Here is an 18,471-nt window from a genome sequence, read left to right as displayed (position 1 = left end):
TTTTCTAAATCTACTCTTGTTTATATCAAATCAAAATCAAAGATAATAATAACACCTCCAACTTCTAAGGTTACCATCACGTGACATATAAATATATAATATATATATATAGACACGTGTCGGTAAAACTATTAGATCACGCTGACACTAGTTTACGAGAAAATTCGAACTTATAACTTATATCGTATGCTTAATAAAATCCGAGGCAGATTATTTAGAATGCGAAGGAAAAAAAAGAAAGTGGACTTTTTTATAATAATGTTCATGTGAGGCGAAGAAGGTTGTACTGCAGATGTGGTGTAGTTCCCAATGCGAGCGAGCCTAAATTATTCCCTGAGAACGTTTTGTTTGGTCGGGAAATGGGGTCACGAGCCACCCCCACGCGTACGTTAGTGAGGGGCCTCGTAATTTTATATATATATATATATATATGGTTAACGTCTTCTTCTCTTCGGTTTCGTTATCGACACCAATTGACCGGACACCGGGTCCGGGCCAATTAGGTCCTGCAGAGTTGACCGCCTGCGTCCAAGCTGGCACCTATCACCGCTTCACGCTACTCGGAACAAGGATAAAAAGTGGGCCCCACCCCCGGAAATAAAAAATTAAATAGATTGAGTCTTTTATTATGTAATTAGGAAACTTTTGAGGAGTTAAACACAATATTTTTTAAAGCAAGGGCTTTTATGTCAAAGTGAGATAGCTTTACTAGGAGTGAGAGAGAGAGAGAGAGAGGAGTTGGTGGGCAGACAAAATCATGGAATGTGCGTGTTTAATAACCCAAACCGGATCATGCAAATCTTCTCCACTGCACTCTTTTCCAGTTTTCACTCAACCCCTGCTTCATTAGTTAACCTAGTTATTCCTAAACATAATCTAATGACTAATACTCTAAAAAATTAAGCTCTTCTTTTGCTGAGAAAGATAACTATATTATCGGGAAAAGGCACAAAATATCTCAAATATTTAGGGATATATACATGATCTCAGTTAGCATGCTGGTTAACCTTTTATACAAAATATATAGGGTATTCAAACTTATGGCTTTCTATTTCGACCTATATAAATTCACTAATTACTTTATTACAGTTTATGTTAGAGGTCGAATGTTAAATGTTTATATGAGTAGATGTGAATAATAATAAAAATCAAAGTCATGACGTTTTTACTCTAGTTTTTGATGTGGTTAGAGAGCTAACAGGAAGCATATTTGTAGTTAAAACTCTCTATGTTCATTATATAATAAGTTAACTTTATACCATACTATCCTATCCTCCAGATTAAACTGCAATAATAGCACAAATAATACCATCCATTGATGACAGTATCAAGACCTTTGTGCAGCAATCAAACAGGGCCCTAACACCACCTTTTCTTTGATCTCCTAAGAATAACGCACATTTTATTACTCATTATGGCATATACTGTTCATTTATTAGAGCACTAAATGGGGGGAGTTTATCACTTTATCTTATCCTATCCTCACTATCTTTATTCTCATAATTGGATTTTAGCATGGTGCATGTCTAAGATATTCTCGTGCTGCTAGGAGAATAAATGGAACAATGTAGGACCAATCTAGAAACTTTATGTTAGGATTAGTTGAAATGTTATGATTCTAATTTGTGCGGTTTTAACTTTAACGTACAACCTTTCCCCCTTGAATAAAGAGAGATGTAGTCATGTAGAGAGAGAGAGAGAGAGAGAGAGAGAGAGAGAGACAGACAGAGAGGATAACACATCTCCATCGTTGGCTTTGGCTTGGCTTGGTTTTGGGTAAGCGCGCAATTGTCATAGCGAGCACGCCTGTGGTGCTCCCTCTTGTCGAATACTTGCGTGAGATCATGGAATCTCTCATGTCTGCCGTGCTCTTATACCTTGTCTGAGTGACAGTCTCTTCTTCGAAGGAGAAAGGAGAGAGAGGAGAGGAAGAAAACATAACAATCAAAAGCAGAGGGAGAGGAGAGGAAGAAAACAAAACAATCAAAAGCCGAGGAGCTTTCTTCTCCCTGCTTGTTGTCCTCCCAAGATCTTATTTCGAGGCCGTTGGTGGTCATGGTGGTTTTCCAAGTGGGTCTTTGATTTCTTAGCTTGGGGTCTTAGTCTCCTGGGAGATTGAGCAAAGGGTTGTTACTTTTTTCTGTGTTCCTGCTCGTTTGAGAAGGTGGGTGCCATGGGCTATATCATTTTGTTGAGAGCTTTAGCTTTTTGTCTCTCTTCTTTGGTTTCTGATAGCTTTTTTCTTGCCCAGAAGAAAGCAATTAATGGAGGAAGGTCTCACAAGAGCTACAGAAGGGTGCCCTCAGCTTCTTGAACTCATGGGTTGGGGAGGTAATGGTTTTAGAGCTGCAGAGGAGAAGAAGCTGGAGCTAAAGCTTGGTCTCCCTGGAGGAGAAGATTGGCTACAAGCAAAAGGGAGGAAAACGGGGCTCTCTATCGACTCCACCCTATCACTGGGTTACTCCTCCAAGGTTGCCAAGAGCAATGGTTCCAAGCCTTGCGCTGGAGCCAAAAGAGTGTTTCTTGGTGCTGTTGAACCAAACACAGAAGGTATTATTACAAATGATCAGTTCTTGGTTTTCTTCTTTCAATGGTCTCTTTAATTCTCATGATATTTTATTTTTCCCTGTCATACTTTTAATTTTCCTTTTCTTCTTCTGCATCTGTAGCTATTCAGAAGCAGCAGAGCCTTGAGAAAAAAGCATGTGGTCCTCCAGTAGCACATGCAGCCGCTGCTGGGAACGCAGCTGGATCCAACAATAGTTCTCAGACAAGGTATCATCATAGACCTTTGGATATCCAGCTCTAGCTCTTCCTAACTAATAGAAATATTTATACCCATATGCTTGTTCTATTGAAGACAGCGGGGACATTCTAGCTTTCAATTCCTGGTTGTTTATGTTCAGATCTTTGTCAAGTTTGGATTTTTCCTCTCACAAGCTTGTGCTCTGAACTTTATGTAGAGAGGAATAAAGTTTTAAGTGTTAGAATACTGATGTATTATTGGGTCATTCTTTACTATGCCATACTGCTGGAAACTTTAGGAGTTAATAACACTGTTGGTGATGGAAGAGTAGCTCTTTTTCATGTTTCATTAGATATCTATTTTCTTTCATGGATAAGCAGAATAAGAGAACTAATTCAGGCCAAGAATGCTTTGCTTCTGTGGGATATTGGAAAAGTAGGTCTTTTTCATGTCTGAATATGATTATTTTTTCCGCTTAACTTTCTCTTATTAAGTTATTTCAAATTATTACTACATATTCTCCCTTTTGGTAAGAAATCCTTATCTAAAATTGATACAACTGAGATCCTGCTTGCCAGTATGTAACTATCTTGTCAAAACTTTCATAATGCTTGTAGGGTCTTCTTTCTTGTTGTATTTGACCTGTTTAGGTTAAGAACAGAGGTATCCTTTCCGTAAAATCTGGCAACACTTTCATATATAGGTGTAATGTAAATAATGGATAATGTTTATTAGGTTACTCTTACTCTTTATATTTGTGTCTAAGATTACAGGCTTCTTGTATAATTCTGAACTACTTTTCAGTAAATTATCTTCAGTTGAAGTATTCCTTGCAAAAGTAAAGTAGAGCACAGGATTCTTCAAGTTAATAAAGATATAATCTCCAGAAAAATATTTTTGAAGATTTTCTTATTTCTTTACTCCTTTTGTGTTTCTATGAGCAGAACTGCCAGCACTCCTGTTGTTGGATGGCCTCCTATTCGTTCTTTCAGAAAGAATATTGCCAGCACTTCCAAACCATCTTCTGAATCACAGAATGGAGTTGCAGAGACTGCCACTAAGCTCAAGAATGACAAAAAGGGCTTGTTTGTGAAAATTAACATGGATGGCATACCTATTGGTAGAAAAGTGGATTTGAAAGCCTACAATAGCTATGAGAAGCTTTCTTTGACTGTAGATGAGCTCTTCCGAGGCCTTATTGCAGGTATACAGCTAAAATTAACCAGACATTTCAGTTAAGGCAACATCTCTTAATAATTATATACAAGAAATCGTACTAAAGTTTTTCCTCTAAGGCAGAGTAGAGTTGATCAATATCAATTAGATGCCACTAGAAATTAAGTGCTAATCTGAGCATTTTGTGTTTTCTTCTCTTCTACATTAAATTTAGCTCAAATGGATCCTCTTGCTGCTGGAAGTCAGAAGAATTCTCTAGACAAGCCAGCAATCACTGGTTTACTCGATGGAAGTGGTGAATATACTCTGGTTTATGAAGATGATGAAGGTGACAGGATGTTGGTTGGTGATGTTCCATGGGAGTAAGTATTTGCAAACCTTCTCTTCCTTTTCTTTTGCTTCAAATTTTACTCTATAAGACATGAATATATCTTTTATATTCTAAGAGAACCGATGTTTCTTTTTCACTGAAATGATCACAGCATGTTTGTTTCGACGGCAAAACGATTGCGAGTATTGAAAAGCTCTGACCTTTCTGCATCATCAGTAAGTCTGCAAGTTTGATCCTATGATAACTTTATAGCTTTTAGCACTTGCAAGATTTAGATAGACATTACTTCTACTTTCGGTTTTTGACATCGTCTTCTTCTTTCAGTTGAGAGCGGTCAGCAGAAAAAGAACGGCAACGCAGTGCTGAGTTGGAAACACAGTGTCTTCAGGTCGATCATCCATCAAAATTATCTTCCTTTTGGGAGATGCATGCTGATGAGAGCTTTTTATCTCTTCTTTTCTCTTCCTTTTTTGAATGTGTGGGCATTTTCTTCTTTTTTCGCTCTTTTGGTTCTTGCCAGAGGGGAAAAAAGGAACATCCGCAGAGATGCACGAGTAGCAATTTCCTTTATATTATCTGTCAAATATTACTACTTGGAAAGCACTAGTTTCTACTTCATGCTTCTTATACTGAAATGCTTATGAAAATTAGTTAAGGGTGAGGATTATATCACTTTCAACAGTGGTCTTAGTTGCAAACAGTGGGACGCATCCACCTTAGACACTCCAACAAGTAACAAAGCCTAACTAGGTCCCACTGCATCACCAAACTTAGGCCAATCACCCTTGCATTTATGTCCAAGCAACAGCTTTCCATTCTATTTTCTTCTTTAGCAAGCAAATCTGATGCCTAAAAGAGGTATTCTGATGACTATAATTTGTCCTTCATATGGGCTGTTTGGAGTAATCTTTTTATAATATTTAAATCTTGTCAACTATCTAATAGCTCAACCCTTCCCCTCGACCATGTTAAGGGGTTTAAGTTTTAATTTGGATACCAGATACTAGAGGAATGGTTGAATTCTGAAACTATTTGGAAGATATGTGAGTTGAGTTATAGTGCCGAAAGCAATTTAAGAAATCTCTAAACCTGACAGCAGCAATTTGTTCTCAATAATCTTGTGCTTCTCAACTCCGATTCACTTATTCCTCCCAAATAGTGTGATCAATAATTGCTTACATAAGAGTAACAAATTTAAGCCCTAATAGTATAGATATATATATATATATATATTTATCTTTCAGAAGTTCGAACGCTAGACCAAGAGGCACCCGCACTTAAGTTTTATCAAGCTTTAGTCAACATATTAAGTCGTTTTAGTTTAGAATTTAGGTTGTGTTCATCATCGAGCTATTGCTGTGAACTAAACGCTGCTAAGGTATCACTTCAATCCGTCTTGCTGTCGAGTTACTCATCTAAATCACCGCAACGTGGAGTCATCCATAGACTCGAATACAGCTCCAGTATAGAAGTCATTGGACTACTGCGGTTGGGTTCACATCAAATTGGGCTTAGCTCAATTTCTATTGGGCCGGCCCAGGATTCCCACCACAATGATCGGTTGAGAGATGGAAAAGAAGCCATTAATTGGATTGATAAGCACTGGTTTAGGACATCATTCAAACCCAACCTTGGTTGTTTCATTCTAGTACTAGTTTACTTTTGCTCTTGATCGATCCCAGGCGGCGGCGGAGTACTAGCAACTACTGCGACAACACACTATATATATAAACCATAAAAGATTTGATCACCAGTACAAAGCAAGAAAGGGGTTATGATTCCTTTGAAAGGGGTACTTTGCCCCCTTGTATGTAATTATAGCTTGGACTCCCAGTTCTTCACGCATCAAACTGGTCATTGTAGATGGGCCCCTGTGTCAACCTAAGAGGGGGATGGAGATGATGGACCGAGAGGACATGAGGGCATGAACGGCATGCATGTACCACGTCTGGGCCATGTGTTGGGAGACATATCCATGCCATATTTAGGATAGACAACAATGCCATCGTCACCACTGCATTGCATGCATGCATGGATGCTTCACCCGGGTCACATGCAAAGATATGTTAATCAAGGATAGGATAAGCCCTAGAGATACTGTGCTCTCCTTTTGTTGCTCCTCGGGTCGACAACCTCATGGCCATGCCATCACATTGGGTACTTCACCTGCCCTTCTTTCCATAACCCTATAGACCTGCAGACACATCCATAGCAACAGATGTGATGCATATGACAATGCATAGTTGCGTATGATGATAATGTTTATGAAGTACATGCAGAGTGATGCTTTTGCATGCCAGTATGGCAGTATGCCACCACCACCTACATCTTTAGCTTCCTTGTGTTAAAAACTTCCTCACTTTACGCATAAAATTAAGACCACTTTATTTTCTCCTCTCAATGCTAGTTTGGTGCAATGAACTTGCCAACAACAATGCAGAATAAAACTTTTGACCAGGAAGAGAAGTTAACTTAATTAATTCATTAATCTAATAGAGTCAGTAGGTCGGTACTAATTAAGCCCAAATTGGAGCTACTTGGTTCTTTGGATATGGCCCATTGATGACAGGTTCTTTTCAACAGGCTAAGGTTAGGAAAGGATGGGTGATGTTTGTGTGTGTATATATATATATATATATGAATATATCATGACCCAAAAAAGAGGTGCAGTACTTCAACTTGACAATAGATTCATTTCAGGTGGACAAGGTTAGAAAAAGATAAGCAAATGGAATTAGCAAAAGGCCAACTTTTGTTATGCTAAAATTAAGGAGCAGTGGAAAGATGCCCACCACTTACTTGGGGAATCTTATAGCATTCCAATATAAGTAAAGCAAAAAAAATATCCAGTTGCAAGTATGTGGTCAGAGAGATGCTTTAGGGAATATCATGTGCTAAGTGATAATCTATTCATAGGATGCAACTTCTTATTTTTTTTGAATATAGCCTAATAGTTTGCTCTCTGAGTTATTTAAAATGTTACAATCTTTATTCTCATTGTTCAAAGCAAAGTGTTATATTTTAGATAATATATATTATTCATTTTTATTATTCAAAAGTGTAACGTGGTACTAAGTCGCACATAAAGAGCTACTACTAAGTGGATGTGGATCTATATGCGCTAGAATTTGATGCCGCGAGAGAAAATCTCACAATCTACACACAAAAAAGAAATGGTAATAATTAAAAGGGGAATGCTTTACTCTTCTTTTATATTTTTGTTTCACCACTAAGCTTAAGGTTAGGAATCAAAACAATGGAATATGGTGGCAATAAGATTGGATTAATAGACACTAGTGGTCCTCACCAATCACTAGAATGAGTTCTAGCCTCCCTAATTAAATACCAAACGGGTCCTTTTCTGGCATTTCCGGTTGGAAGGGAGGCAAGCACATGCACCCATCCCAATCTAACATCATAACAATTCCATCTTTAATTCCTTTCCAAAGGTTTATAGATCGATAGCTTCCCCTCATCACATGAACTAGTAGATGGATGTATGGCTGCATCCATTGCAACTACATCCCAGAGGCATGTGTTTGAACAGTTCAAACTTTGCCATGTTGAAACCTTTATAAAAAAAGAAGAATACCTTATCTTTTGCTTGCATTATAACCAACGCCCTACTACCATATAGTTTGTTTCTTCTTTTTTGATTCTTAGTTATGTGTATACCAGCCCTTTCGGGTTACTTTTTAACATCTTTGAGATAAAATCGTAGTAACCTAACAAACGAAATAATATAATATATGCAAACAAGAATAAGGGTATGTCTGATCCTTTTGATAGTTAAATTGATGGAGTTGTATGGATTAGTTAAGTTTGCTATGTGTGAAGACGTATCCATGCAAAAATCAAGTGTTTTGAGAGATTTGCATGCAAATAAAAAGTTTTTATTTTTATTTTTATTATTGAACATCTTTTATTTTACTTTTATGTATCTCGTGCTTAAGTTAATCTGTCTCACTCACCTCTGCAATAGTATCATCGTCCCCTCGGAAAGACAACTTTTACTTTTAATAATAACTGAATATTTACTATCCAGTCAGTAACTTTTAGGTTAAAAATATATATATATATGTAGGATGTTAGAAGCTTTTTTTGAAGCAAGTTTGGGTCCCCATGCATTGTGACAAGATGGAACATGGCCAGATGATGGTAGTAGCTATATGGGATTTGTTGGAAGACTGCTATCACGTACTGTGTGCAAACAAGTCTTTGGGGGCAATCCCAGTTTGAGATCCCTGGGACCATTTGAATAATTCTTGGGCTGTAGACATCTTGTACTCGGGAGATCTTAGTAGGAATATTTGCATGGTCCACTGGTAGTTTATGTGATCATCTTCCTAGATGAGAATGGGGGTTAGGCGATCGATAAGGCTCCAAAGGAGCACCTAACGCTTTACATGCACATCTCCATTATTAAGAGATCATCTTACAGCCACCTATATAGATATCTATCACATGCTTTGATATTATCTTCACGAGTTGATTTATTGTTTTCTTCTTCCTTTTTTATTTTTTATTTTTATGAAGCTTGGGATTAAAATGAGGTTAGGAATGTACATTACAATCTCTCTCTCTCTCTCTCTCTCTCTATATATATATACCTAATGTAAGGTGAGAGAGATAAATGATATGGGTTATGTGCAAGATAATCCCCATCTCTACCACCTTATATATAATGTGCATTGGCGGTTAAGCTTTATCATGTTAAAGCCATGATATGTATTTATTGTTGGTCTATTATGTAAACAAGTTAAGATTTTAAATTAATTGATTATGTAATATGATATTAAAGCTACTTTGTTGTTGTTGTTGTTGTTGTTGTTGTTGAAGCCATGGGTTTTAAACCTCGTTAACCTCCTGCTTATATTCCATATTCTCTAGCACGGTATTAGAGATGAAAACCATCCAATTCTCATCATGAGCAATTATTTTGTCAATGTAATGGTATACATCTGAAATGATAAAAGTAAAATATGTAACTCATGGAGCAAAAACAAGTGGCCATAAGAAGAGCGGGTCTACAAGTGTCTTCACATCGATCGCATGTATTTGATAGACAAAATCACGGCCTACACCAATCGGCTCACGCAAGTTTATTTCAAAAGAGGACATAGAAGCATATTTTTCCAAGAGTACCCAATTCAATATTCCGACATATTGATGTAACTCGGAAACAAACAGTTTGAAAAGTTTCCAAGGTATCCTTACCATGCTATGTCCGAGGCCAGGGAACTTGGGGTGTAACTAACATCATATGAAGAAAGGGAGAAGAGGGGTGGGGGGACCAAAAAACATAAAGATAAATAAGATGGATACATAGATAGAGAGAGGGAGAGGGAGAGAGATAGAATGGGTACGTTCATGTGAGTATAAGCTAGCACGTCCATTTAAGGAAAAGAAAGGTACATGTAGGGTTTCTTTTTTTCGATTTATTTAGAGGATATGAGAGTGAGATTGGTGCACAAGATTGACACCCCTCCCACCGGGAGCACCAGAAAGGGACCCAAACCCCTCCCCCCACCCCCATAAATTAATCTCAAGGTTTCGTTAAGAAATTGTTTAGGAAGAAGACAAAAGGATGTTTTTGTATAAGATGCAATTAATATCTCTCAAAAAGAGTTTTAAGGATAGAGAAAGATATCGGTAGTCTATTCTTAGAGCATTTGTTACCAACTTAGTTAATGAGTTTAGTGGATGGATGCATTAGGCCATGCATTCTCCTAACCAAAGGAGAGGAGGACCCTACTCGAATAACTTCATCCATACTCTCCAAGCAAGAATGTTGCCAAACTAATGAGGAGTGATCAAGGATCGGTTGAGATGTCATTAAGACTATCCATCACATTTATGATACTTGAGTTGGCTGGATATAATACAAATAACACTTGATTAAAATACAAAATCCCTTCTTTTGCAGCCCCCCCTCTCTCTCTTTCTAACTCCTAAACAATCAGCAATAGTACAATATCCACCAAACAGAACCCCATCAGAAAAGAAAATTTAGAAACCTTTTGGATTACTCATGGAAGATTTAAGAACAAAAAGCCAAAAGAAAAAAGAAAAGAAAAGAAAAGAAAAACAAAGAGAAGAGAAAACCATATAAATATCCAATAATTTCCATGAAAATTACCTCCACCTATTTTTCTCCTCCTCCATTACCTTTGGATGTCGGACTTGGTGATCGAGATCAATGGCTCACCTCCCTCCTCCGCCTCCTTCCCTTCCTCGATATCCGCGGGCCCCGTCGGTGCTGATGTAAGCAGCAGGGCCCTGGAGGCCTGGGCCTCCCAGTCCGTGGTCCCTACGACGTAGAGCATCAGGCCAGCACAGCATACTTGGGCCGCCAGGAGGCCCATCCAGAGGCCGACGAAACCAAGGCCGAGCCCGAAAGCCAATAAGATGGCCATGGGCATGCCTACCAAGTAGAACGCCCCGAGGTTAACGTGCGCCGCGTGAGCAGGCCGCGCGCTACCCCGCAGGACGCCGCAGCCCACTGTCTGCGGGCAGTTGCCGAGCTCGCAGAGCCCCAGGATGGGGAGGGCGGCCGACGTGAGACGAAGGATCTCGCCGTCGGCGGTGAACAGCTGGGCCCACCGGCTCCTTATCCCGGAGGCGAAGAACATGGCGGCGAGGCCCATGAGGCCGGCAGAGGCGACTGACACGGCGGCGGCGGAGCGCGCCCGGGACGGGCGGTTGGCGCCGAGCTCGTTGCCGACGCGTGTGGAGACCCCGAAGCTTAGGGATGAGGGGAAGACGTAGATGAGCGCGGTGGTCTGGATGAGCACGCCCATGGACGCCACAGCCGGCTTCGGGTCCGGGAGGAGCCCGCACACCACGATCATGAGCTCGTACCACCACCACTCCAGGCACACCGACACGCAGCTCGGGAACGCGAGCCGAGCCAATGGGCCCCACCCGACGAGAGACTCCCACGTGGGTGGCGCTCGGAGGGCCACGTGGCGGCGGAGCGGCGGGAGGAGCACGAGGACGGCGAGGAGAACGACGTTGGAGGCGGCGGAGGCGGCAGCGACCCCGGGGGGGCCGAGGCCGAGGTGGGTCACGAGGAGGAAGTTGGCCGGGAGGTGGAAGACGGCGGCGGCGGCGGCCGCGACGGTGAGGGGGAAGGTTATCCCCTGGGAGCGCAGGTAAATCCGGAGCGGGTGGATGAAGGAGAAGGAGAGGAGGTCGGGGAGAGCAAAAAGGAGATAGCTTTGGGCCAATCGGGTGATCTCGGGATCTTGGTTCAAGAAAAGGAGGATCTTTGCCATGTTAAGCCAGAGGATGGAGATGGGAAGGGAGGAGCAGAGGAGGAAGAAGATGGAGCGGTGGAGGGTGAGGGATAAGAGCTTGGATTGGTTGGCCCCGAAGGCTTGGGAGCAGAGGGGCTCCATGCCAAGGGAGAGGCCAGAGAGGACGGAGTAGCCTGTGATGTTGGCGAAAGCGATGGCGAGGGAGCCGGCGGCTAGGGGGAGGTCGCCGAGGGATCCGAGGAAGACCATGGAGACGATGGAGCGCGAGTAGAGGAGGAGGGACATGAGAGCGATGGGGAAGGAGAGGCGAAATAGAGAAGTCGACTCTTGGTAAATCTCGGATATTGAGAGGAAAGGTAGAGAGGTGGGTTTGGGAAGTGGGTTTTTGCTCGGATTGGAGAAGGGGACAAAGGTGAGGTAGATGGATTCCTCCATGGCGGCGGCGCCGGTCTCGGTTTTGCTGTTGTTGCACATCGTATATAGCTTGGAGTTTCGGAAGTCAGAAAGGTGAGATCTTTGAAGGATTCATGTAAACTTTGAGAGAGATAGAAGAAGAAGAAGAAGAAGATCGGAGAATGCTCTGTTTCTTTGATGAAACTCCTCTCTCTCTCTCTCTCTCTCTCTCTCTCTCTCTCTCTCTCTCTCTCGCGTTTGCGAGTATGGGACTATAAATACAGAGGAGGAACCGAAGGTAAGATCGGGATTAATTTTAATCAAGGCGTTTTTTCCCATTTAAGGTAAATATATTATTATTAAGCGTATCTATCTTTCTAATTCTGCCCTCCATCACTATCTCTGTCTACTTTCTATAACATGAGAAGAGCTCAAAAATTTGACTAATAATAAATGTGCTTGTTTGATTTGAGCAACAAGACGGGTCATATAAATATCCAATCCAACTCGACCCGACCCATCCACTGCGTTTTGTATTCCTAACTATAAATCTATCTGGATAGATATACACATCCACTGCATTCTTATTATATATTAGACTATATCTACAAATTCATATCACAATAATATGGTTATTAAACCATTATACTGTATACTTCAGTGACAATATTTTCCAATATTTACAAATTAAATATGAATATCGATCCGAATATACATTAAGCAAATAACGTAATAAAATATTCTATCCTACCAATGTTCATATATCAGAGAAAAAAAGGTGACGAAATTTTACGCACAAGCCTATGTTTCGGCCATCTGAATTCTTTGCATAGGAGATTAACAATTACCTATGTTTAATTATATCTTTATATAACTCCTTATCATTCTTGATTATTGAAGTAAGCATTACGTAGATTCTCATTAATCACCTTAGTGGTATTATATTATGGTACAAACCTTATATACAGCTATTTAAAAATTGGACCTTGCAATTTTGTTTTATAGAGTATGATGAGCCATCAACAACAGTAGATTTATTAGATTCTTTTAACAACAATAATTTTGTTGTGAAGATTTGTAATTTTGATACTGAGATGCCATCATAAGATTTTGCTATCTCTCGCTAAAGAAAATTAAAAGTAGTCGTCAACCATAATTAATTTTTAATTAGAGAATGGAGGAAGTCAACAACTACAACTCCAACTTGTTGTTGCCTCAGTATCACTGTACGTTATGTAGCCCGATAACTCCTAGCAACAATTCTTTATAAGGAAAGCCCGTAAGCTAGAGTAATTAATTGACATCTAGAAATAACAACAATATAGTTTTGATACACATAGAAAATAGAGCATAGAGTGATGACCTTTTTAGTACAAAACCTCATCTTTAGCCTACAATAGATTAAATTATAACTAAAGCAAAGTATCGAACTCAAGAATAGTATTTAGCATTTTATCGTCGGCCATCCCAGTCCGGTAGCAATAGACCACCCATGCACAATAAGAATCAAGGGTTTAAGTTGGAGAGCAGAAGGAGAGTATATACTTTAACTTAGGAGGAGGCTAAGTGGTCACCGTTTATGGTGCAAGGTACATAAAAAAGTATAGTGCAAGATCTGACGTCCGACGACGATCATTAATAACAAATTAAAAAAAATATATTTTTCTCAATTCTAAATTAGAAAACACCATTCTAAATTGGAAAGTAAATATTATATTATCAATGCTCTAGATTAAAAATACTATTTATCCAAATTAAAATCTTATACCACTGCATAAATCCGATTATATTTTAATTTAAGTCACTAAAGTTATTTCAAAAATTATCTCCCACCACCCATCACCTACCTAAGATATTAAAAGATTGAAAGTTTCCACTCATTTTTTTCGTTCAATTTTCCAACTATATTTTCTCTCCAACGCCTACTTATCTCAGTTTTTAGTCAAGCATGCATTGCAGAATTATGAATAGATGTTAAAATATTATCATTGCATAGATAGAGAATGATGGAATCTAGTTATTGCATACATCGAGTATGGCTATCATAAAGTCAATCATGTGCGTATGGCAATGACCTCTCAAACATTGCACTGTAGCACACCACAATATCTCAAACATAGCACACTTAGTAGCATCAACCTCTCAAATGTTGCACGCAGCTAAATGAAGCATTGCACACCTAGAGAAAGTATTAATGTAGTCATTCTACCCATTAAGAATTTTACTATATAATTATTACATTCATAGAAAATGGTAATGCATGTATAGCAAATAGAGGTGTCAAAATAAACAAGCAACTCAAGCTTTGTTAAGGCTTGGGCTTAGTTCTACGTGACATATCTAAGCATAACTCCATCGATTCCTGGTTTATACATTTGATGAATATAGCATTCACAATCCCAAAAATGCATCCTCCGTCTTGGTCAACCTTCTCATCTTCCTTCTCCATTATTGGTAAGCCTTTTTCTCCTCCTTATGTCATCATGGTTTTAGGCTTATACTCAGTCTGACTAATTTAGTATATGGCTTGATAAAAAAGTTTGAGCTTAGCTCAAGTTTGATCTGGCTCGGCTCAAGTTGAATTGAGTTGGAGATAGCTTGTTTGTGCTCAGCTCATTTACACCTCTGATTACAAACATAGAATTAGTTAATTTATTAATATATCCACTTTACACAAAATCAAATGCTATTTCCATAAATTCATAAAAGACAAGCAAAAGTTCTATTGTCTAGGTCAACTTCATCTCACATTAAAGATAATTATTATCCTAACGATATTTTTTTTTATCATTCAGCAGCTCAAACGCTACATATCAGCTAATCAAAGACCAAAAAATCTTCACTTAATACAGAAATACTTTTAATCGCCATTAAAATTTAGCCAACATATTGAGCTACATGATAGCTGATTCATCCATCGCACTAGAATTTGCCGATGATATTCTTTTAGGGTTGACTATCGACCGGATGACCTCCCTAATTACGGACCATACTAATATACTACTCTACTCGACGTCACCCCCCTCCACCCCACTGCATGTCCATGTGGGGGACTAATCTGGCGGCTCACGATCCGTATCGTGGACCTGCACCTCGCCAATCGTACGGTGGGGACTTGGCTAAGGGAGCTTACGTACGTAGCCTCGTGCCCAACCCAAAAGAGGAAAGAAAGAAACTCCCTTTTGGACGGATCCTCGCCTACCTGGCCTTCCCTCTGCCGTCGATCGACCTACCGGAGGGCCGCGATCTCACCCTGGTGTCCCCGTGGGTCCCTGCTGAATCCAAGGAGGAACCAATCGACACGTGCGTACGGGCGCTGGTATTCCTTTTATGCCACATGGTCCCTTTAAAAGACCTTGTTTTTTTTTTTTTCCCCGAGGGGGGGGGGGAGGGGGGAGTATTAATTCACAATTACTTTTACTGCTCGTCGTCGTCGTCTTGCAATTAATCTTTTTGCCACTGCGTACGGCGGTGAAATACTAGCATTGGCCATGTCGGAAGCTGTACAAACTGCATCAAGTTTTACTACGTGACGTGGCGGAATTGCGGAGGTCGGTGGGATGCATGGGATGCGAGGAACTAATGAATGAGGTTCCGCCACGTGGAAGTCGAGCATCTGGACCTGTTAAACTTCTCAGTTCTGTCCTCGTTTTTTAACTCCACTCTCTGAATAAGGATAAATGGTTATCTAAGCGCCTATATATTCACATGTACTATGTACTAACATGTTATGTATTCATATTTTGTGTTGCTTCTATCTTTCCACCTCGTATTATATATGTAATGATAACTACTTAGGGGACGTTCAATGCACCACATTACAAATTAAGCATTCAGTATTTTATTTTATTTTATCTTTGATCACAGAGAGAAAGAATAGAATAGTATTTTGAGCCTAGGTGAGTATATCTATGACAAGGATGGTGCAGTACTAGGATCCACTTGTAATATACGATTAGCCAAAAAAAATAAAGAAAAGTCACATGCGACGAACCTAGAGAAACCCTACCATGGTATGTGCATTGAACCAGTATCGTTGTGTGAGATAAGTATATTTCTAATTCTAAGTTTATATATGTATATATGTATATATATATATATATATGGAGTAGAATGGAGGAGTTTTGAGCAAAGTTGAGGATATTGATAAGGGTGGGGTCGAGTGGATTCGCTGGACTCGTGGAGTGCAGCAGAATGCAGCCAATGACCAGCTTGGCAAGTTGATCAGCTAATTAATAGAGTGTTTGTGGGCTCCTGATACTGCATCCACTTCCACGTCATCAGTCATCCTACACCGTCCAATATCATCGTCGCCATGCACGTATCTACATACATACATACACACATGAGGATAGGCATCGTTAATTATAACGGTAATTAATAGTTAGCCTATATATTGATTGGATGATCACATCCATTATATATTTAGTATGTTCTCATCGTTTTGGAGTCTTATGTGAATGAAGTATATATATATATATATATATATATTTTTATAATATTGGGGTAGTAGATCCTCATAGAGGATTCCTATGCGTAAACGTACGGTTGGTACCGTTGTCCGTGACAAGGAGACAGGCCCACCCGACAGAGACGTGCAGGGATAACGGCGACGACGAGCAGCTGCCGCCGCTAACGTGCGCGGCCGCCCTAACCTGCGCACGGCAGCACCCCCACCTGGCGCCACTCCACGCCGTCTGTCCCGCAGGAGAGCAGCACGTCCACTGTTTCGGCGCACTGTAGCCGTCCCTGTCGTCACCCGTTGTCCGATGTGCGCTGGCAGACGAGGCGCTACAGTGCGCCCGGGGGAGGGCCCAAAAGGCCCAAAGAGATAAGGTGGGCCCCCACCGATAAAGCTAATAAATAATGGGCTTATCCCCCGATCACGAACACTGTTCCCTCGCTTTCCCGCCTGGAGATTCGCCTACACCCCCCGGTTGCAGGAAGTCGGTGCACTCGGGTGTACTTGTCGGTGCCTCATTGGGTATACCACGAAATCTGCTGTCCTTAAGGGAGACAGATGCAACGCATCCCTCAGATTTTTTTTTTGTTTTTGTTTTTTAACATAAACTTTTTAATTAATTATTATTATATTAATAGATGATCAACTGGTAAGTTGATTATAAGTTAGTTACCTATTAGAATATATATTTGTATTCTGGACAATTAAGTCTAATCATAAACATCACAAAATCTACGCAATATCATTTGTAATAACTAATAAGCATGCATGGGAGGTAGTAGCTTTGAACCCGTGATCTCTGTCATATATCGGATTTGTCAGATCAAATCAAGTGCTATGCTATCATGTGGGCAATATAAAACCAAACTATGCATTACATAAGAAGAGCAAACAAAGTCTAACAAGGAGAAAGAGTGAGAGAATATGATCGAGAGTAATTTGTGGAAGAAGAGTTGGATGTTATCTCTTTCAACAGTGGCTCGAAGTCGTAAGTGCTGGTGATGCAGAATGCGACGTGACATGAAGAGGCCTAGTCTGTTTGCATGCATGGTAAAAGTTTGTTCATTCACCTTCAATATATCGTCGCCTCACACCTAACCTTGACCTCTATGTTGTTTGCTATCTCTCGTCTTTTGTTGCTCATCAGCTAGTTGCCATGATAGCGTCACTCATGCATGGCTATTCAAACACAAGCAAGACACCAAAATATTTGCCCTTTTTATTTATATATTTATTAAAAACTAGCTAGAAGTACAATGTGTATGAAAGGACTCAACTCAAGTTCTGATGTCACACCTCACATCATATACACTAGAACTCTACGTGATAGTGTTTTTTTTTTTTTTTTTTTTTTTTTTTTTGGGACACAGAATTCATGATCTTCTATTCTTTTTGTCAATGTGAGTGATGCAAAACTAGAAGAAATTCACCGCTATTAATCTCGATATAATGTCTTTGTTAGTTGCCTCAGTTCATATGTCTCACTATGAATTTGTAAGGATAAATCTATAAATGATTTAGTCGATCGTCAACCTCCAAATAAATCTGGAAATATCTACATCAACAGCAGCTAATCTCATTAGTCAATATATGCAATTTCACACTCCCAAACTTGTTCACATTGGTCAAGTATTTATTACCTTTGTGAATATTCTAAACAATTAAAGGTTTCATATCTGCTGTCTTTATCATCTCACCGACCTATGGGATGTTTAGTTCTGCATGGTTTGTCGTCTGAAAGCTACGGGCTTTGAATTAATCGGCATGACAATCAACCATAAATAATTCTTCTACCTACTTCTCAGAGATACTACTAGGAATTACTTAGTAGTCAACATAAGCTAGCTTCTTGTGGTAAAATTAATATATCCCTTCAATGTGTACGTAACTATTACTTACAGGGGAGCCAGCAGATCTCCACTGTGATTAACCTTTCAATGTTAATGTTAGATTGATCTTAATGAGATGGTGATATGCCACTGCGTTTTTCTTTGATCGATCTCCCTCTTGCGTAGTAATTGTCTACATTCTCTTGGTCTAACGCCCACCTCATCATCTGACTTTTCCCTTATAAAGCTAATGAGCAACTTAATACGAAACATAG

At 39.9% G+C, this 18,471-nt stretch overlaps 2 protein-coding genes across 3 annotated transcripts; one reads left to right on the top strand and one right to left on the bottom strand.

Annotated features, from left to right (window-relative positions):
* The first annotated feature begins 1,706 nt into the window (after window positions 1-1,706).
* LOC140764978 (auxin-responsive protein IAA16-like) lies at window positions 1,707-4,871 on the top strand. 2 transcript variants are annotated; one of them, XM_073103875.1, is made up of 7 exons: window positions 1,707-2,164; window positions 2,255-2,550; window positions 2,670-2,775; window positions 3,691-3,950; window positions 4,137-4,284; window positions 4,405-4,468; window positions 4,578-4,871. In XM_073103875.1, exons 2-7 carry the CDS (start codon window positions 2,265-2,267, stop codon window positions 4,617-4,619), a joined length of 906 nt encoding a protein of 301 aa, XP_072959976.1. In that variant the 5' UTR covers window positions 1,707-2,164; window positions 2,255-2,264; the 3' UTR covers window positions 4,620-4,871. The 2 variants fall into 2 exon arrangements, with proteins under 2 accessions (XP_072959976.1, XP_072959975.1); XM_073103874.1 differs by having other exon boundaries at window positions 1,709-2,164; window positions 2,252-2,550.
* Window positions 4,872-10,135: 5,264 nt separating this feature from the next.
* On the bottom strand, window positions 10,136-12,127 carry LOC140765507 (protein DETOXIFICATION 51-like). Its single transcript, XM_073104631.1, has one exon. It carries the CDS (start codon window positions 11,984-11,986, stop codon window positions 10,418-10,420), a length of 1,569 nt encoding a protein of 522 aa, XP_072960732.1. The 5' UTR covers window positions 11,987-12,127; the 3' UTR covers window positions 10,136-10,417.
* Between the last annotated feature and the right edge of the window lie 6,344 nt (window positions 12,128-18,471).

Source organism: Typha angustifolia, chromosome 8 (assembly GCF_048772165.1).
Source record: "Typha angustifolia cultivar Huaian chromosome 8, ASM4877216v1, whole genome shotgun sequence".
Classification (NCBI taxonomy): Eukaryota; Viridiplantae; Streptophyta; class Magnoliopsida; order Poales; family Typhaceae; genus Typha; species Typha angustifolia.
The sequence above is the reverse complement of the archived record's forward strand: the minus strand, read 5'-3'. Positions and strand labels throughout refer to the sequence as shown.

Excerpts from the sequence above, each read along its gene's own strand:
- LOC140764978 (XM_073103875.1), top strand. The coding sequence starts at position 2,265 with ATGGAGGAAGGTCTCACAAGAGCTACAGAAGGGTGCCCTCAGCTTCTT. Across the intron at positions 2,551-2,669 it reads TGTTGAACCAAACACAGAAG|CTATTCAGAAGCAGCAGAGC; the intron begins GTATTATTACAA and ends CTGCATCTGTAG. Across the intron at positions 4,469-4,577 it reads CTGACCTTTCTGCATCATCA|TTGAGAGCGGTCAGCAGAAA; the intron begins GTAAGTCTGCAA and ends TTCTTCTTTCAG.
- LOC140765507 (XM_073104631.1), bottom strand. The coding sequence starts at position 11,986 with ATGTGCAACAACAGCAAAACCGAGACCGGCGCCGCCGCCATGGAGGAA.